At 41.9% G+C, this 21,920-nt stretch overlaps 1 protein-coding gene across 1 annotated transcript in view; it reads left to right on the forward strand.

Annotated features, from left to right (window-relative positions):
• The window catches only part of FSTL4 (follistatin like 4), a gene marked incomplete at both ends in the record, with an annotated part of 237,664 nt that overhangs the window by 58,301 nt on the left and 157,443 nt on the right, over positions 1-21,920 (forward strand). The window contains 1 exon segment of the mRNA XM_082323870.1: positions 16,709-16,957. Coding sequence (XP_082179996.1) covers positions 16,709-16,957 — 249 coding nt within the window.

Raw genomic sequence — 21,920 nt, forward strand, 5'->3', positions numbered from 1 at the left:
AGGTGTTTGTAAATTATATTAAACAGCTACAGATGCTGACAAACAGCGTGTCTGCACTCCTGTTGTTGCATTTGAATGCTACATAAAATTTAAGACCCTTCCCCCCCCCATGCTTAAATATGAAGAAAGCTTTACTCCCTAGCATATTGATTTCACAAGCTTTAGCTCTTTAATCAAACAGCCCTGAAGTTTTGCACTTCATTAACTGATCTTTAGGAGTAAAGTGCAAACTGTTCGCAATGGGCTGCCTGGATGAAGTCTGTCATTGCTGATAGCACTTGAAATGCCCAGCACTGGAAGATTTTTAGATGCAAGCTGTGCTTGGAGGGGAGACAGTGGAGGTTAGAGCTATGGAAATGACTGGGTGGAAGAAATGAGGATGGTCAGGTGTTGTGGCAAGTATTGCTAAGGGGAAAAACACAGCAGTTAGTAGAAAAAGTCTTTCAGAGCTGTGAAGTTGTATGGAAGTGAACCTTAGTTTGGCTCAGAGGAGATGGGGATGGGATGAAAACTCCTTTCATGTGGCCAAATAAATCCTCCTGCAGGTCCTGCAGAAGGAGGTGCTGCCGTAGCCGCTCATGCATCATGGCTGGCCTGCAGAAGCCAGCAGGAACCTGCTGCCTGCCCTGCCTGCACATTGCTGCACGCCTGGCTGTCACGTGCACTTCAACTGGTTGTATTTATAATACCAAGGGTAAACAGTTCGCATGCATAATTATAAGGGCTTATTAATACTAAGCATTGTATAACAAACACACTTGCAAATAATGGGTTCATAATGTTGCCTAAATCATTGCTTTAAAAATGGCTAGAGCATTACCTTATCAGTGTTGTTTTTTTTTTAAAGTATGCCATCAAAGCTTTATTTTCTTTTATATTTATTTTTCTGTTTTCTTATTTTTCTTTCTACACTGCTATTTTTGACATTCAGGCATCTCCAGACAGTCACCAGTAAGATGTATTAGCTAAAAATACTCCAGAAGCCCTTCCAAAATATTGAGCTGTGTCTCTTCACAGCCTGTACTCTGTCACTTACATGCATACATGTAAAATATTGTGTTATGAGATGCATTTAATGGGTGCAGTGCATTAAAAGAGTACAGAGCAGTGGCTGCTCTTCACTGCAAAGAGCTGCTCAGTCCCCAAGACGCTTTGCAAGCACAGACCTCTCCAAAGGAAGCCACTTAATCCTTGGGTGAGCAAATATGATGATAATGTTCGGTGCTTTGTTGTGTACTATGATCTAATTGAGATTTAATGCATTCTGCCTTGTCCTTGCCGTGGACTCCCTTTGGACCGTGCAGTACAAAGCTTAGTGTTAGCAGCTTTCTTTGCTGTATCCCAATTTATGTCTTCAAAGATATTCAGGCATTTGTTACTCAGTTTGAATGCATGAAATAATTGTGCTGGTAAGATGCACGAGAAGGGAATAAATGAGATCCTTGCTTTTCCTTTCAAAATGCAATATTTGCTTTAAGCAAGAGTATTGAATTATGAGTCTCTCATTCTCCTGCCCCCCTGTTTAATAACTATGTATTTGCTGCTAATTGTGTTAAATACATCGCACCTCACACGATGGTATCTAATCCCACAGCAATATTTCAGTATAAAATCAATTTAAATTGCCAGCACAAATGTTCATAACAAATCCAGTGGGAGAAAGTCTCAAACAGCTTTTGCAGCCCGCTTGCTCTGGTAGGGGTGGCCCAGTAAAGGGCTTTGAGCCCACACAGCCGCCTGTGCTGGCTTGGGGATGCCGAGCTGCTGAGCCAGGTGCTCGCCCTTTCATTGCCGACCAGGGACGTGCTTTGGGTTTTCGCATTGCAAAACAAGAAAAATGGTCCCCCCAAACTCTGTTCCTGGGAATCCGAGCCCTGTTTCTAATGGAGAGGCATTTACACAGGAAGAGATCTTGTAATTTTTAATATGTTTTATCCACTTAAGTGGGCACTGTTGAGACAGTTAAAACTTTAAATGTGAACTTTTGGGGAACTTGATTTTGGTTCAGGATCGCTCCCGCCATCGCACACTGATAGCAAATTGCTTTTTTCCCATTTTCCCTTTTTCTTCTCTCCTTGCTGGCTGGTCATTCACTCCATTTCACAGTGAGACCCAAGGGATTTCTTTTCATTGACAGTTTCAGACCTTTTTTCCCCCGAAATGGGCACTGTGCATGTTCTTCCTCCTGAGTAACCTGGAGACAGCCATTTAGTGTCTGCAAGTCATGTTGGAGTCAGTAAATCACCCTCCGGAATCCCCATGGAGACCTTCTCTGCAAATGCAACTCCCGTTGGCATTGGTGAGGATTACGAATGGGAATAGTTGGCAGCTGTGGTTTGTACTTTAGCTAGAAACAAGTATTTCTGTTGAGTAGTACATTTTTTTTGAGTCAAAGTTGTGCTACATTATTTAGTGCAGAAAATTTTCAAATAAAACCTGGGATTTTTTTTTTCCTTAAAACATTTGCTCTATCTGTTGGACAATCCCAGCTTGTAGCAGCTATGAAGTTGTTTGAATCTCCCCATGCTGCGTGTTAATGGGAGTGGGAGCAGTTGAACACATGCACATCAATAGGAAACCTGGAAGTATAAAAATTGAATTCTCTCCCTGCCTTTTCCTTTCCTATAGAGAAAATGGGCCCCCTTAGTACAGAAAGCTTTGGCAAGATGGTATTTGCAGTCCAAGGCTAGAAAGCAGCTGCCATCCCCAGTGTGTTGTTCAGCAGAGGACTTCACTTTTTACTGCTGCCAGTAATCCTATTTACCGTGAGCACAAAATACCAGCTGGATTTTGCCTGCTGGATATATTCTCCCATTACGAATGGGTTGAAGTCATTTGTGCTGCAGTTGATCTGACGGAGCTGCGCGCAGGGAAGACGAGGGCTTGAGGAGGGCTGCGTCGTCCGGCCGTGGCTGGGGGCTGCTGGCAGCTGCAGGCGCAGCCAGCCCTTTCCGAGCCACAGTGCGATGTGAGGAGCTGCACTGGGGGTGAATGAACACAGTTTTTATCTCTAAAGCAAATGTTTTTGAAAGTGAACTTTTCCCCAGGCCGTTCCAGGCATCCCGCTCTCGCCACTCATGTGTTTCCTTTGCAAGCTATGGGCTCCTGTATTGAAATGCTGAGCTGCAAAATATTCCAGCAGGCGTATGTGCACACCAGGCTCATGGGGAGGTGGTGGTGGGTCCTGCATGGTCCCTGCAGGGTGGGAGAACCTGGGTGCCTTGTCAAGGGGCAGCACCAGTTTCTTCTCTGCTGAAGAATTTGTCACTTGAGCTCAATATGCATAGGGAAAAGGGCTGTGTCCTTAGTATGGGATGTTCCCATTTACCTCACTTTACGCCTGTAGCGTCCAATATAGTGACTCTCACTTCTTTTTTCCTTTCTGGTCAGTGGTCCAAAGCGACTGGGAAAAATGCTGCCCCTTTTGCGTTTCTTTTGGTCTGATTCATCATTGCATCTTTCCCCTGAAGCTGCCTAAGAGTGTGCTAATCCAAAGGGGCAAATTGTAACGGCAGAGGCTGGGATGACAGACCGAGGAGTTTCTTGCATTGCCCCTCAATCTTAGACTGAGTAGATTTACTTAGTTTTTCTGAAGCACCGGGGAATGAATTTGAACTATAAGCTGGTGGAAAAGCCTAATTCCAGCTTCCAATCTGAAATACAGTGCCTACCCATTCTTGGCTCACACCGTGTGCTCGGTGCCAGGCATCTAGTGTCTCTGCTTTAAACTGGTGGCACCAGTTTTCCGGGGCTTGCATGGCACTCATCTAACCTATGTTCAGATGTAAGCACTGCCTTGGCTTCATGGGTGTCTGTGTACACCTTGTACTCCTCTATTTGTACAGTTGTGCCGTCTCTGTGTGGATCAGCTTAACGTGTGAAATGTGCCTTGTACCGAAACGCGTTTTCTTCCATTCCCTTTCCTAAAAGAATAAAAAGCCCCATGATGCTGCCTTTGCCCAGTATACTCTGATGTTGATGACTGATGATTGCGGCTTATTCCTGCTTTTTATCCCAAGCTTTTCCTCTTCCACTATTAAATGTGACCCTCTTGTTTTCATTTGGTGCTTTTGTATTCGAAAGGAAACAATGTTTTGTTGATTTTATCAGTTGTTGCTTGTTTTTATTCCTTGTATAGAGTGCATTTTCAAAGGGAAGGCAGTGAATACATGTACTCTTATTTTATATCTACCCTTTCAGATTCAGCTCTCCACACGCCTTCCTGGCGTGAATGAATGAGGAGTGCTCCTGCACCCTAGGCGCAGGCTGCTGCCTTTGTTCAGCAGCAAGGTGAGTCCTAGATGGACTCTCTGCGTGGTTGTGGACCAGCAGCGATGCCATGCGAGGGGATAAAGCTCGTTGTGGGTGCCCCTGTACAGGGCTCTGCCCCGCTGGGCAATTTCCTGAACCAGATGCCCAGCTGTGCAAATTAAGAAAATTCAGATTAAGTTAAAAATGTTTGAAACAAAACTACATCACCTGCAGAAACCCTTAATTTGTTACTGATTTTTATCTATTTTCACCTCTTCTGGATTTTTCTTTTTACATCGTGAGTCTCAACCTGAGAAACTGGTTATATTCCTACTCCTCAGAATAAAAAAAAAAAGCAGCTAATGTTAGTGTTTCAGTGCTAATGTTCCATTTCTGCACTGATACCCTCCGAGCCAGTTTTAACAGTATGTGAAGTTTAAAGGCTTTTCACTTTCAAAATAGCTTTTTTAGTAGGTTTTTCATTTTACTGCGTTATCCTTTCAATAGCCTATAACTCTTCCATCAGGTAAATGCATGTTAAAATGCTTCCTTCAGCACAGAGCAAATACAGAAGGAGTAAAAGGTTTGTAATGCAGTAGAAATGGCATTAATTCTTCTGTCCTCCTTCGCACAAGAAGCACAGGGAGAAGTAACCGTTGGAGACTAAGTGGGGATAAAAAAAAAAAGACGTCTTCTGTTTAACGTAGGAGCTTAAGATATTGATGCATATAATTCTGACCGCTTGGTGCAGGTTGGGGTGATGTGGCAGGACTGGCAAAGGACAGTGGATGCATACTGGGAGTATTTACCTCAGGAATAGGAAGAGATCTTGAAATCTGATATTCAGGAGCAGGATTGTTAGTCAAACTGTCTTAAGAAAGAGATAAATCTTCAATCACAGTCGAGGTAATTTCCTTTATTGATGAGAAAGTACAATCCTCAGGAAGGGGGCAAGAGATGGATGCGCCCTGAGGACAGAGCCTCAAAAGGCTTGATGTTAACTACAGGCTCTTAGGTCTGGGGTGCGTTTGCTGACGCTGACCAAAACGTCAAGGTATTGTCCTGTGCGAGATGAAGGTCTCTGTGTGTTAACACTGGCCCCAGATGGAGCAGACAGTGAAGCAAAATGGTGTGTCCACAAAATACAGGAGTGCTGGAGTATAACGATGTCTTGGAGTTAGACAACAAATAGAAAATTAAACCAGTGGAGAATTGCAAAATTAGCATGAGGCACAGAAGAACTGGATGCGATTGCTTAGAAAATAGTGTTTCTCCTTATTTCTTCGTCTTGGAAAATAACTTCATTAAAGATAACAGAGATGGGAAAGGGGAATGCAAATGGTTATTGATTGGTGGTGTGCTGTGGCAATGTTTCAGGCTGGCTTCAAGCTCACGGAGCATTTACTGCTCACTCACGCTGACCAGCACTGAATTAAAGCTTGAAGGCACTGTGGTCTCTTGTACTAGAGGACAGGGAGTTACTGGGGCACATCTATAGTCGGGGAATTTGGGGGATATGTTGTATTTCTTTATAAGTTTTGGTGACATCCCAATTAAAATTGACTCAGCCTGGCAGTGCATGCATCTGAATCCAGTTCTCCCTACATGTGCTCACTTAAAGAACAATCTGCAAACATCCTCAACCCACGGCTAACACGACTTTGTTCAGCCTTTGAGCTGCTGCCCACCATCGTTGGGCAGTAACGTGTTCATTTAAGTTATTTGCTGTCTCAATGAAATGTGTACATTTGACTTTTGTGACTGTGCTGCTGGCAGTTGTTGGTTTTGTTGATTTACTGTCATTTTAAATCAAATGTACTTTGTTCCTGATAGAGTTTTTATGAACCTTATCTGAGAAGCATTGCATAATGCATATAAAAATAATATTTTAATGACCCACCCTGTTCTTACTAATTTTAAAGGCAGTCCTGATTTTTTTTTGAGTTTGCCTCTCTTTCTACCAACCAGCTAATTTTGAAAGCTTCCCTTTGGGCTCAAAACGCTGGGCGGGTTGTCAAGTCATGAAGTATCTGCCATAAGTTGTGGTGGCTGCTGGCTCCATGAAGCACTGGCTCTTTGCCTGTACCCCGCTCTCCTTGCTGTCCCTCCCGAGGTTAGATACAGTCCTGGACGCGCTGACAGCGATGTACCCCACACACCTGCGATGCGCTGATCTCCTGTGCATCCCTGTTTGGTGCAGGCAGTGAGGCCGCGCTCCCGTCACTCCTGTTTGTGCAGCAAATTTTAATTTCTCTGGTGCAGTGTTTTTGGCAGCAGGGCTCCCAGCACGGAGGGTTAGGAAGAAAGATCTCGCCGCTAGCTTGGAGGAGGTGTGGGCGAGGCTGGGTCTTTGCTCTTTGAAATTCAAGTTTCTTTTGTTTTAAAGCAGCTGAAAAAAATCATTTCAGCTGTGGGTGAGCCAGACCTGGTGGGGGCAGGTTTGAGCAGTACTTTGCTCCATCTGATGAGGCACCACTTTGTGTATTCAGAGAGGGGTTTGATTAGGTTTTCTTTTGAAATGCTTCCATGAGATTGTTCCAGCAGCTTCAAAGAAGCTTGAATTGGAAAATGACCCCAGCCACAGCTTGGCATCTGATGGGGTTTGTAGCTGGAGTCCCACGGACTGTCCAAGCCCCCTCTCTTGTGCCAGCACAGCTGGTGATTGGAAAATGCCCGTTGCTTTCTCTTTACTGTCCCACTGACCTTCTCTGGAGCCCCTCTGAAGCCTTTTCAGGAGGAAATGTTTTCCTAAGTGCAGGGATCACCATAGATGCAGTATGCCAAAAAGTGTTTTCTCCCTTTACCTAGAAGGAAATCACTCGCCACATCAGCTGCTGCAGCATGTGTCTAGGTCAAACTTCAGGTAAAGCCTTACTTATAAAAAAAATGCAGAATATCCTGCTGAGTCCTGTGGGTGATCTGCAGTTCACCTGTGATGCTCTTGGAGACCACAGCGGGGTTGTAGGCAACAGCTAGGAAATCTTTCTGTTAAGTTGTACTGGCCAATGACTCTTCAAAGTGATATTCCCCAGAGCTTTACCTTTTCCCTATGTTATTTTTGATTGCAAAGCTGAACCAGCAATGGAGAAGGAGGCTTTGGAGGCAGCCAAGCTGCTGCTGGTCCATTGCTGCAGGCTCCTTCCGTGGCTTTTGTCTCCTTAGACCATTTGCATGCTGCAGTTTTCTCATAGACTGAAATTAAATGATTCATTAAGAATGAAAAGAGGGGATGCACACAGGTGAGCAAACAAGTTACTCATGTGGAGTCAGTAAGAAGGTCCCAGTTATTTCCCTTTCTGAAGAATGGCTCAAAACTGATGTATAAAAACGTCCTTTCTTCTGTGTCCCAACACAGATGTAATACATCCTCGTTCAGTAGCTGCGTGATTGTAATTCTCCCCGTAATGGACCTGTTTGGCTCCTACCTCACACTTCTGTTATATGGTAACGTTCCTACGCTTGTAATCTATGAGGCTCTAAGGCACCTAGTCGGGAAAACATAAATGAAATATCTTAGGAAAAAAAAATGTGAAAAGACACTGTGCAACCTCAACAGTTTCCAGTGGGGAAGTTTATGCTGATTTAGATGTGATGCAGGAATGCCACTAAGCCCGCTGCTGGGGCTGCCTCTTCAATCAAGTAAAGTAGCCATGAGTCAAACATGCATTACACTTCACCCAGAAGTAAAAAATGCCCAAATACAAAACACCTGCACTAATACAAACCCCATTACAACTAAATAGCTTTAATACTTTTTTTCCTTTTCTCTCAATTTATTTCCAGCAAATGGCAACTCTTACAGAAAAACATCAGTGCTCACAAATAGACTCACAAAATGAATCCAGTCCCTAATTTTGACGCAGCTGTCTGCCTTCGTTTATGTGCAGTAGTAAATGACAGAAGTGTTGCAAGTTGTACATATATGCAACTATTGATAGATTCCCTCTGGAAACTTTTATCCTTGGAAATTAATCTAGTTGGGAGAAAGGGGCAGGAGAAGGGACAGTAAAAGACCCCATAGATTTAGTGTCTTAACAGACCAAATTGAATTGTCCCTGGAGGTGGATTTGCAGGTTCATGCTCGCTTCCTTTTGAGGGTAAGAGTTTCCTTTGGTAAAGAAAAGTGGCTGGTTTGAGAATTTTGTTTGTGGCTGCTGGAGGAGGTGTGATGGGTGTAGGGGCTCAGAGGGCCAGCTCTGCTGTGGGTTCACATTTTGAGTATTTGTCCCTTATTGTTCACAGTTAAATGCTTCTGATGGTGGAGCGGAATGAAGTCCGTTCCTCCAAGTCACAAAGTCTTTCCAAGTAACACTAATAACCAGGTGGAATATGGAAGCTACCGGAAGACCTGGTATTTAATTACTGTATACTTAGGTTGTACACAGTGCTAGTCTCCATCCTTTCCTAGCAGCAAGAGAAACAGGTCGAAGTCTGGTGTTTCCACCTCTTTTTACATTTTTGGGCTGTGCTTTAACATAGCTTGAAAAATGTTTTTCAAGAATGTGACTTCATTTGTAAGGTTGCGCACGTTTCAACGTGCGATGTGCACCTCTTAAAGAAAAGGAAACGCTAATGGAAGTGCTGACACAGGCATCGCTGTGACGACGCTAACTGAGGTCTCTATAATCAATCACGTTGAAACCTTGTGCAGTGGCACTTGTACAATTTGGTGCAAGTCAGATGATTTTTTTTTTTTACGAAGAGCCGAATTCAAGAATAATGTAATAAAGAAGCTGAATGGATATTAATTATAAAAGCTCGTTATCTATTCCTCTTCCAACCAAAAATAAATAATCAGAATAATGTTCTTTCTTTGAGACAAACACGATGATGAGCTGGCTTTCTGTTTTTGTTCTTTTTCCTCAATGAGCCTTATAAACTGATGCATTGAATGAAAAAATAAATAGGAAACTGAAAGCGTCTTTCTATCCAATCTGAAATAACATTTGGTTTGTGCATATGTAAGGGGAAAATAGGCATACAATAAACAAATGCAATTATTTTCTGATAAATGGTCTTATTGCAAAGTAATGAGTCAAAAAAATAGAAAAAGGAGAGATTTCTGTGAGACTGTAGAATACCCCTCAGATGGAAACTTGACATCTCCTGTTCTTGAACCATTGCTAATATTGCAGGATGTCCTGTGTTTTTACATAGGTGTGATAAGCGATGGCCATTCGTGTCCCTCTGTCACTGCAGCATGGCCCAATACACTTGGTTTATGGATCTAACCCTCCTCCAAGTAGAAATAGTCAAAGCGAGGGTAAAATTGTTAAAGTTAGGAATCAGATGTTGAAATATAGGTGGAAGTGAGAGACTGCTGCCTTGTGCCAAGGAGGTTTGGGGGTAGCACCATGTGGAGGACTCTGGGTTCATGGCAAGTCATGTCTCCGGAGGGTGGAGGAGCCAGGGGAGGCGAGATGCAGAGCAGGCAACCCTCAGGGGAAGCCTTGGATGGTGTATCAGGGGCGAAAGGGGAGCGAGCAAAAGGTGACATATGTGGACAGATATAAAGGTTAATAGTGCAGATAACCGGGAAGATCCAGACGGTTCAGCTTGCCTCCAGCAGCTCCACTGGTAATGTAATTGAAGAAATCGGCAGGAAAACAGGCAAGTCATCTGTAGTTATTTTATTATTGGATTCTAACCTCCTTGTGGTCTCTGCCATAAGAACTTCATTGAAGAAGTAGCAGAAAGATGCATGACACTGCGTTATTGATTTCTCATGTCTTTTATAGTAGCCCGTAGAGTGCTAGGGCTTGCTGTGCTGGTCAAAGGATAAAAGACCACTGAAAACAAGGAGAGGAGTAAGGCTGGTCCTGAGAGTAAGAGTGAAGGAATGGGGCAGGCAGAAGATTGATGAGCGAGATTAAAGGCAACAAGACTGATTTTGAGCAGTGACCTATGGGAATTTCATTGCCTTCCTTCAGAAGAGTGTATTCTTCTGATATGGAGTTTTACCGAAGAAACCAAAGTATTAATGTGATCTATTCCCTCCAGATCCGATACTAGAAAGTTTCTGCATTCTTCAGACTGTGCGATACTGAGATAATTAAATCCATGATGAAGTAAAATACACACGCCTGTGTGCATGCGTGCATGTGCATACACACACGCTGCTACCCAGCTTCACTGCGCTGCTCGCAGCACTGTAAATACGAGTGCCCAAGGAAACATTAAATTAAAGCCTTCTGATCAGTGCAGGCAGTATACTGGTCATACGCTAATGGTGTGATGTTTCTTGACTGGCTGTTTATGGGGACCTGCTAGGCAGCTTGCAAACACAGGGCGAGGTATGATGCCAACAGGAGCTGCACAGCAGTCCAGCAGATTTAAGTCTATATCTATACTTGCTGCACAGTGGTAAAGTAATAAAATAGCCTTCAATGTGCAGTACCTATCATAGATAACTTTATCTAAACATTTAATAAAGAGCAATTTTATGAATCTCCTATTTAGTAGCTCTTCCAAGAAGAAAGCAATCAAGCAAATTGTGCATGGTAAAGTTCCATGGCAAGGATCTAAATATACATGGTCTCATATATTGGCTGCTATTTCTTTCTGAGTAATCTGCATATATGCTTTGCAGAGTTGGGATCTTTTGATTTGTACATGTCTGTTGCCTCTTTTCTCATCTTAGTACCCTCATAAACCATGATACCATCCAAAAATAATATTTAATGAAGCTTTTGATCTCCTAACAGTTAAATGGGTCTGAAATGGGGCAAAAATTAGGCTAATTACACTAGAAATAGCATAGTTACCATAAAAAGGCATTTGAAAATTTCAAGTATTACCTCTAATGGATTTCATAGCCCTGACAGATATAAAGTAACATTAATCCCCATTTTCAGATGTAAAAATTGATATAGAAAATTTTCCTATAATTTTTGAGTGCTTCCTTGGTGTTATTTGCAGAATAACTGCACGTTGTTACTGAACTTTGGTTGAGCAATTCCAATTTGTTTGTATTTGATGCTAACAGCTCCCTTGGCATTGGTGTCATCGGTGTAAGTATTTGTTGCAATATTCCTTTCCAGAGTAGATTTTCTTTTCCTTTTGCTGTTTCTGTTTTGTTTGTTGGTTTTGTTTTGTTTTGTTTTGTTTTGTTTTTTTTAAACTCTGCAAGAGTCCTCCTGAAATAACGTTGCCATCTGGGAAGGTTTGCTAGTTTTTGTTCCGAGGAGGCTTTCCATGTCATCCAGTCTTTTGTTTTGTGTAGAGCATCTAAATTAGTAAAAGTGATTGATTTTTTTTTTTTTTTTTTTTTTTTTTGTCCTTCCCTTCTAAGGCTGATGTGTCCCTCTCCGTCCTGCTCAACGGTGCACATGCACATACACAGAGTTATCTCCTGCACCTTGAAAGAAAATAGTTTGCATCCGTAGCAAAACATATGCTTGAAGCACAACTCATTTTGTGTATTATTCTCCAGGATAAGTCACCGGTTTTGCTTTATAAAAATAAATAAATTATAGCACCAAAGGCTAGTAATGGAGATAATGAATGCACTGTTGCTGTGCCCCTGTTCCAGGTGATTTACCATGGCTTTTCTGCCTCTCCACTTTCGTAACAGGCATGCAATGAAGAACCGAGAAACTCCTAGAGCAGATCATTATGAAATTCCTGCTTTGTTTCCTTTCTTGTTTTATTGCAGTAGTAACGATGTATGTAGCACACGCATTTGCTAAGTGAACAGAAGCCAGGTGCAGTAGTCACGCATCTGAACTTTTGTTACTTCCAACCATGAGTTATTCAAGATGTATATTGAGTATGTGCTGGAGAATTTAGGTTTAAGGCACCGTGCTGCAGCGTCTGACTTCGTATCATCAGCAAAAGTGAAGTTGTGCCAAGTCAAGTGGATGGGAAGTGTCTAGGTGATCTTATACACATATGTGTCTGCGTATGTGAACAGATCTACGTAAATACGTACTCGAACACATACACCTATGTGTGTATGCATTATGTGTATCTGCGTGTACTGGCAATGTATATTTTTCAACAGTAAATAGTGCTTACAGGTGTGACATTTTAGACCATAGAAGGTTATTTAATGTGGGAAAGTAAAAATGTTGGAAAACTGATGTTAAGATGCTGGAGGAATAGCTCATGACCTGTTACCTCACTGGTTTACCTAATGGAAGTAACAAAGTGTAGAGACTGAATATTTTTATCATGTTATAGAGGATTTGATTTTATTTTTATTTTGTTACAACATTAGCAAGGGTGCAGCATTACCTTTGAATGACTTGAGGTTGAAGCTTCCAGTTTCAGTTATACCAGTCTCCAGCGCCCCGTAATTAAAGTTTCCAGTTTTGGCTTCAGTCCTGATGTAATGTCTAAACTTTTTCCTTCGGCAATAAAACTGGATATCCAGCTGCCTGCAGGAGCTCACTGTTGCTTGAAGGCAAACTGGTTTTTTACATGTAAATGTAGTAATTTACATTTCTGCAGTGTATAAGCAACTTTTTATGAGTAGCGATATGATAGAGCTGTTCGTTTTCTGGTTTTGCTGTATGTGTGATGGGTTTGTCTGGTTGGTCTTAATTGAAGTCAATGCTTGTCAAGAACCCAACCTTCCCTTGAACTCTTTTTGCTGAAGTAACAAGTAGGGTTGTATTTGGGAGTAGAAAAATTGTCTGTGAGCCTTAGTCTGATCTGTAACATATTTAGTGGCATGTAAAATGTAGATGAGGTCTCTGTCTGTATGAATTAATGAGCAGCCAGAAGATGCATATTCTCCAATGTGGCAATAACATCTTCATTTTCTTATTCAAGTTTTGCTTTGAGATGAAGGCAGCCTGCTAAACAGCCTTATGAAATTCCTGAACTCAGTAATTTTACTGCCTGCACCAAGCTTTTGTTGGTTTTCCACTAGAATTCCCCATTTCTCAGGGTCAGCCAGAAACCTATTTGAGAAGTCAAGTGTTTCATGGGTGTACGCGAATGGGCTTCCTCTCTCCATCCTGCTGGCTTTAATACAACATAACAACTCAGACTCTAGCCATGTTGGGTAAACTTAATTAGTGTTGAAAAGTGGCTTGTTTTGCAAGATGATCAATTTTTAACCCAAGTAAATGACTTTCTTTGCAACTAATAAATTAAATAAATTATGCCTTTTTCCATGCAGTACAGTGGGGCTCGTAAATACTGTGAGCAGTTAGTTGGTAGTTTCGCTTGATTACCTTTCCCATTTCTGTTTTTAATAATCCTTGTAAGAGTGGGGAATTCAGTCACTTTTAATAATGTGACAAAAAAATAGTGATGGCAGGCACATTTCATGCCGCTGAGCTACACGCCGGTGTCCTTCCCAGCTCGGATGCTGCCCATGGGATCAACTGGAGCAGGCACCTTGATGCAGTTAAGGAAAGTCCCTTTCCATGATGCTGCTCTGGATTAATTAATTACCTGGATAAAGACAACAGTGCTTTTACAGTCAAATACCTTGTTTCCTCTCGATTTCCACTGGCTCCCTTCTGTTTTGCGTCCTGTTAGGGTCCTTTCTGGGTGGAGCATCCATCTGGATGGCTGTGTGTGCTTGTGGGGAGCTTTAGTTCTTCAAAGGATTATGTAAATAATAATTGAATTAAAGAGCTGCTATCGACAGTATCAGAATCTGGCAAAGACATCCCATGTTCACATGCTATTTGCAGACACACAGATTTCGGAGGACTTGGACTAGTAGAAGCACATCAGGATTCCCGAATACGCAAATCTTGCCTTTCTGGCTGTTTGTGGGGCATCCTGCCTACCCCCTTACCTAACTTAGGTGTGTTTAAACAGGAATTCTCTATCTGGGAACACAGAATAAACCAAACTGTGAACAAAATGAATGAGGCATAAACGTAGACAGGCTTTCTGCAGTTTCTCCATAGTAACCGGGGTGGACATAGAAAAGCCAAAGTATTTTGTCTTTTCTTATAAGCTGGTGCTTAACCAAATCTTTGATGTATCATTAAAAAACTTAAACTTTCCATTGCAATAGGAATAGTGTTTGTCTTCAGTAATGGTAAGTTTATATTAAAAATCAAAATACTAAAAATACTTGAGGCTCCAAGAGGGATTTTGCTGTTGCTGGTGCCTGCGGTAGTTGTTGTGACAGGGTGCAGCTGTGGCCTGCCCAGATGTGACCTGATGCATTAAATCAGAGCAGCCCACTGTGAATGAGGAGGCAGAAATAACCTTCAGTGAGATGCGTGGTGCGGTCCTTGGCTGGTGCTAGCTCTGAGAGATCAATTTTTAGTGATCAAGACAGCACAGAAAGGGCTTTGCTGTAGTTGTATCTGAATTACATTTATATAGACAATAATGGCTCCTGAATCTTGATTTTTAAATATCTTTAGCATCAACAGCAGTCTCCAAAACATGTCTTTCGAGGCATGTTGCGATGGATGAGCCAAGTGCTGCCTGTTCAGGTCCTGCCACTGAGAGGAAGAGGAGGAGGATGCTTGACAAGGGCTTCCTCCAGCCCTGATCCTTCGTGCTGCTCTGATCTACAGGAGACACCATAAATGCAGATGGCCTTGGCAGCGAGGTCTCACGGAGGTCACAAAATACGCATTCCTGAGGACATTTGCAGAAACTCTGGAACAATTAGTGAAGTAAATAAAGAATATTCAGATACTTCTTCCAGGGACTGTACTTTTTGCACTGCTCAGAGATGCTTTGACCTTCTAGTTTATTACAAGTCAGGAAAAGTCAATATTTCTTAGCTTGCCAAGTTGGAGGAATTTTAATGAGTTATTGAGTCAAATAGTTAATCCTCCAATAACAGATTTTTTTCCCTTTCTGATTTACAGTGATAAAAACAAAGGCTTAACAGGGACCAAGAAAAATGGGGTTTTGTAGAAACTTTTGCTTCTCTTTGTGTACACGCTTTAACCCCTTGATCACTAGTAGATGAAATGTAGCTTCAATACTGGGGCATTTCATATTGGCATAAAATGCTGGGCAGGCAGGGGCTATGTTGACGTTAGCAAGGAATTTAGCATGATGAAAAGGGGTCAATAGATTGAGGTAGCTAGTGCTCCTGCTCCTCGCATCTCCGTTACGTGTGATGGGGAGCGGGGGGGATGTGTGTCTTTGGATGAGATCCGGTCTGCTGTCTTAAGCTGAACAGTTTTGCTACTTGAAAAATCTTTAAAGGGCAGAGCCTTGGGTGCATTTTGGAGGATGTTGTGGTGCTGCAGTCGCTGCAGGATTCCTCCTGTTGGATGCTGGAGCACGTTTGGAGCAGTGCTTCCACTTGAGCTTTCTCTGAAAGCTACCACAAACCAAAACTTTGCCGAGAGCCAAACCTACATGTGGTAAATGTAGACAACAGGGATTTGCTTCAAAACTGCCTTGCTGGTCCAGCCCGAGTCACTGGCGGGGGTGCAGCCGGAGGCTGCTGCTGTTGGAAGGCTGCGCAAGGCTGGCAGTGGACTCTGCATTATGAAATGTTTATTCCTGCTTTAATTATGCCTTTTGCAGCATCCCTTTGTAATTCTTGACTTTGTGTACTCTAATTAGCATAGAATAGTCTAATTTCCTGAAACTCTCTTCATTGAGTATAATGCTAATTATTGCTCTGAGTAGTGGCTTGTTTGGAAGTACCCTGTCCTGAATGAATTATAATAATGTCCTGTTGTAAGCCTTTAAGCAAGGAAACTTCACAAGCAGAAAATGTTATAGCACAAGGGCAAGTTCCTTAGCCTTTTAATAGTATCAAATAGCAGATAGTACAGTAATGCTCAGAACATTATATCCAATGAATTCTTAAAAGTAGTAGAAAGTTATTTTTCATTGTATGTCACTATTCAGAGTGTAGGGATAGATACTGATGATCACATTTACAGCAAGAAGCATCTTCCCATAATATTCCCTTGACTTCAGTGATGAGTCTTTCTTGGGGGTTATTTTTGCAAAAGCTCTCAGCGATTGTCTGTCTGAGCTTTCATTGAAACCCATGTGAATTTTAGCCTTGCTTCGGGCTCACAGGGTGGAAGTTAGACTCTGAATGTGGACTCTGGTACAGAACTGAAGTGCCATCATGTAGGGCACTCTGCTGCCTGAAATGAAGCTCCTCGTGGTTTTTGTGGCTGGAGGAGCATAGGTTTTCAGAATTGCTTTCTGAATGTAACTCATAGCCAAACTTTGGGCACTGAAATACTGTCTCAGGATTTTATTCTAGGATATAGTTTCACAAAGGGGTAAAAGAACAAATGGGCCCATGTCCATCACTTTTCGGTAAAACCCTTTCAGTACACGCTTAATGTTGTGATGAATGAGAGCTGGAGGTCTGAGAGCACAGATGTGAAGACTCTCTCCAAACTGCAGTTGTGCCGCTATTCAAAGCAGGGTGCTTTTTCCCCTCTGAAACCTTGTAGCTCCTGCACCTGTAACTGTTGTGCTGCTACATCAGACGAGTATGGTCTGCTAGGCAAATATTGCTCACGCTGACGTTTTCTGCTCTTCCCAGTGCTTTATGGGCAGGATGGCCTGCATGCATCGTGTGAGAAGAAGTACTGCGGCCGGGGCAGTAAGTGTGTCGTGAACAAGGACACCAACCAGCCCGAGTGCAGATGCATAGAAGATTGCAAGTCCAGCTACATGCCCGTGTGTGGATCTGATGGCAAATTTTATGAAAATCACTGTCAACTACATCGAGCCTCCTGTCTGCAGAGGAAGAAAATCTACATTATCCACAGCAAGGACTGTTTCTTCAAAGGTAAGGCGTCATTAAAAATAAATACTTCTGTAGAACTTTCATCACTCATCTCTACCATAATCTTGATAAATGGACAAATGGTGTATGTTTTATTTCTAAGAGATAAATTTTTCAAGGATGATTTATTCTAGGACACTGTAGAACATAACACACAATGTTTTATGCAGCTATTAAGCCCCTGAGTGTCATCACCACCCAAAATGTAATCAAACTGGGAACTGGTAAATAATTAACATCACTGTATGCGTTGTGTGCACTGTAGTTGTGCTGCTCAGTACTTACAACTTCCAGTGTAATAACTTTTTACAATCTAATTCATTTGGTAAGGCTTCAAACAAGACAAAGATGTTGAGAAAAAGTATATGGTATTACAAAAAGTTTGTTTCAAAAATGAGAAACAAAAACCTACTTAAGCAAATGACATGGCAATGGAAAGGAGCTGTTTAGAAGAAATAAGAGGAGTGGGAAGTGTACTGCCAGAAGAGAGATTTAAATAATTTTAAAGGCAGTTCTGGTTACCAGTAGGATGCATATATCTTCAGCTCTTTTACTGCTTCAATAGCAAATTTCATTATCATCATTGCACCAAATCACCAAAGGGATGGAGTCCTGTGTCTTTTCCATTAATATTTTGTATGCCATGTACCGTCCTGTCACAAATCAAGTGAGGCTGCAGTAGCAGGAGCATGTGATAAAATGCCAGGGAGTAGAAGTCGTCGTAAATTATGTTACTTCTAATGAGAGGTCTTATAAAGGCCTCGCTAGAGTATATCTTGAAAACTCATTGTCAAATATGACTCCATATACCTACAGAAAGATTTGAGTGGGTTCTTGCAAATATATCCAGTGACATTTACATGATCAAATAGGAAAATAATTCCTTTATCTTCAGCTCACTGGGCAGTTGAGCCCCTGAGGAGCTTGGCTGTATACAGAGCTATCCATGACAAGTTCTCGTTTACTAACACATGTGAATGCATGATGCTAGAAGAGCCTGTTTAAGAAACAGGATCCCATTCAAAGAGTCTTACGAATATAATACTCTCGTGATACCCTTTGGAGGTAGAAAAGCATTACCATTCTTGTGCCTCAGAGGAGGCCTGGAGACGGAGACCAGCCCAAAATTTCCAGAGCTGTCTAGGCACTGCTTTGCTCGGCATTGCACAGTCTCATTTATTTTGGAGGTCTGGTTGTGGTTGAGACAGAGGAGCTGGTCAGAGGATTGACTCGGTGAACACCAGCTGAAGCTGGGTTAGTGTGTCACAGGTATGCTCTAAATTTAGCAAAGCAGGTAATTAGGTCTAGGATCAATAGAACTTGTATGAAGTTAGTCATGGAAAGGGGTCACCTAAAGGCATATTTGGAGGACAGCACATGAGCAGGTCAATGTGAAGAGGGATTTTTGCTTGTCACTTTAAAAAGGAGCATCTGAAAAAGATGCTTGGCGTTGCTCCTAGTGCTAGTGTTTCTGCCTGAGGGTATTGAGTCGGATCAGGGCATGGATCTGGCTGGAAACTGCCTCCATCCCTCAATAAGATGAAGATGGGAGTGCAGCATGAGAAACCTCCCAAAGAAAGGGAAATACATATCTTAATTTCAGAGATGCTCAGCAGCCCCCTGACCCCACTTGATGCAGCAGGTTTTCTTCTCCTGACTGCCCAAAAAGTGTCTCCAGGCAGTTTTTTCGTTCTTGTACATAGCCTACCTTTTTACAACGATGCTTCTGGCCTGGGTTTTTATTCATTCCTTATCGCATATAGTGTTAAAGAAAATGAGTTCTCATTGCAGTAATCAGTGCCTCTGCAATGGCCGTATTATACCTAATGATACAATGTCACGCTTGAATACTTTCCCGAACACACCATGAAATGATGTCAGAAAGTAGTAGTTTTGTGTCCCAGTTTAAAGTAACCCTTAAACTCTTGCCATGGAGCACTGCTTAAATCTGCTTTTCAGCAGAATAACAGCTTTATGGAAGGGAAGAAAGAAACAAACTCACTTTTCTTCCCGCATGAATAAATAAAAAAGTACTTCACACCGCTGTCTGCAGCGATAAAATGTAGGAAAAAAGTTTACCTTAAGGAGAGAATAATCCCACAGAGTGGGACTCCGTAGGAATATTTGGCTTCAGCCCTTGTTTCTGCCATGCAGTTCCTGAGTAACCTTCTGTGTATCTTTTAATTTCTTTGTGTTTTATTTGTAAATCAAGAATAATAGTGTTTTCTTTTAAAGAAAAATTTGTAGTAAGAATTAAGTTACAGGTTTATAAGCAACTTTATAAATGTAACATGAAGTGTAAGACTGACTTGAGAAAAATCTAAGGTGCAAAATTTATTGTTTCAGCTGGATGGTAGGTGTACATCTGTCAGTAGGCACGTGCTTCCTATTTGTTTTCTATCAAGTAGATAGTTTAATTATTTGAGTACAATTAGGCTGATGAGTGGGCTGCTTCATGGGTTTTTTGTTCCAGTTGACTTCTTCAATTAAGACTTAAGTCCCTGAGTAGAGGCGAGGGATACCGCAGATTTCATCTGTGTGCTCTGCCAGTTTACCCAGTTGTCAGTGACAAACTGGATGGCCTTAAAGTATGACAGAGATCAAATACTCCGATTCCACTTTGAGCTAGATCTATCCACAGTAAACCGATAACAAAGCAAACAGCAAAGATCTTGTTTTCTTTTGTGTACTTTGGGAAAGGTTGTTTTAGGTCTTTTAGCATATTCATCACACGTGAAGTGCTTTATAAATACTGGTGTATAGCAAATACTCACATGTGACTAGAAGCATTGCTTGATTTGTGCTACCTCACTAGCATTTCATTCTGTACTAGCATTAGTATTATGAAGAGCAGAAGAGAATTTGACTCTGGGCAAATGACCGATTTCTCCTTTGCCCAGGCTAGAATGAAATGGCTTCTTGAAACCTTGAGAGTCCAAGAAGTTAAAAAAACTTGTGTGCTTTCAGACATCCAGATCTTCCCTGTGGCGTTGTTTGAAATTAATACACGTCTCCCTGAGAGCAATCTGGAAAAATCACACAGAGCTGCTGGGTGAGGGTGGGCCACGTGCAGACATCAGCTTTCTGGTATTGGCAGACGTGGGTAGATTGCATCAACGTTATGTCTGTGAAAGATTTCACAGGCAGTGTCAGTCCTTGGTGTGCAGACTTTGGGCTGAGCTGGCCACGATGCCCAAGGCTTGGTCTGGCTGGGCTGGCGAATGGACACGACATCTAAGGTGGGAGCTCATGGAAATGTGGGTGAAGCAATGAGAGGTCCCAGCAGGAGAGATCTTCCCAGTCTTCATCCTGCACCCTCTGGTGCAGCACAGTTCCCCAGTGCTGCCATACACAAAAATACAAATGCCATCCCTTTTTCTCAGTTGGCAAAGAAAATGATAAATAGGTGGAAAACTTCACTTAGGAGTTTAGAGTCCAAAGGGAAATACCGTAAAGCAGAAGTCCTATATCCAGAGGTCTCAGGAGAAACATCACTCCTACTCATAGCTGTTCAAATTTTCCTTGATCTGTGTGTCTCCACTGGTATGAAACTTAGTTTGAGTTTCCCATAGGAAAATGTTCTATTTAAGACTTCTCTACCATGTGGCAGGTTTTTTCTGGTTTCATGTATTTTCACTGTTTTGTGGGTTTCCGTAGTCATTTGATTTGAGTGTTGGTGATTTTGACTGGGTAACAAAATATATGAGGATAAAATGCTTTTGGTCTTTGCCAAAGATGAGAAGAAAGAAGTTCCTCCCCAAAACCACTCAATACCCATGAAAACCGGAAAGATATCTGTGTTCGTAATGGCAATTGTCCTACAGATGTCCAAAATGAGCAGTTGGCCTGGAAACGTTCCAATTTGAATGAATGACTCGGATAAGGCAGCTATATCCTTTTAGCGCAGTGATTTGGACTATACTTTGCTTTCCCATAGCAGCAGTCCCCTTTTTCCCACTTCTATTAATTTTTCTTTCCTTTTGACTTTTTATACCCACTTGGTCTCTTCACTCATTTTTTTTTTTTTTCTCTTATTTTTGGCCAGCAAAAGCTGCACATACACCACTCAATACAGTTTTTCTTCCATTATCTCCTTCCTTTCTCCAGAAACATCAGAGCAATGTACTTCTCTAGCAGTGTACATACACTAGAGAAATTCTTTCTGTTTAGAGCTATACTTTTCCATTTTCAGGATTTAGGAGTAATTTTTTCCCTTCTTTCTTTCCCTCCCCGCTCTTTTCTGCGAGATCAGCAATCCTAAAGCTCCCCTGCATCAGCCAAGCCTCTGCTAGAGGAAGGTAGAGGAAGGCAGCCACGTTGCTTGCCCAAGCTCTTTCCTTGTTTTCTCTAGTTCTGACATCCTCCCTTTATCCAGGTGTATTGGGTTTTTTATACAGCCCAGCAAGAAAAGCTGAGCTTTTTATAGCAGCTTTCTACTGCAGCTGGTCAGATTTAGTTTGTGCTCTGGCATGACTTCAATCCAACTTAGCTGACCAAATTCTTGAACTTTCCATTATGTAAATACACTGTACCTGTACCTTTTTTTTTTTATTCAGTTCAACTTCTACTAAAGCTCTAATTTTACAAGCTCTGACAGAATTTTATGTAGAGAGATGGGGTGCTATAAAAGCACATTCATGTCTGGTATTCCAGTCCTATTCTCTTTCTTCTTCCAGTGTTTCCTGAAATGTCAGTAGTAATTTTTTCAATAATTTGGTCTCATTGCTTAAAATATTTATTTTTTTCTTTTAAGCAAATACATGACAGTAATTTTCCTCCTCACACAAGATCAATTTTTGCCCTGTAATAAATCATATTTTTGTACAGAATTCGGAAAGAAATCCCTGTGGAAGACCACCTGCCTTTTTCCTCTCCGTTACACACACAATCACACTGCTGGGTTTGAGCCTTGCACTGTTACTCAGAACAACATTTCATACCATGAACCTATATATAGTCTTCCAAA

This window comes from Platalea leucorodia (genome assembly GCF_965183815.1).
Source record: "Platalea leucorodia genome assembly, chromosome: 11".
Taxonomy (NCBI): Eukaryota; Metazoa; Chordata; class Aves; order Pelecaniformes; family Threskiornithidae; genus Platalea; species Platalea leucorodia.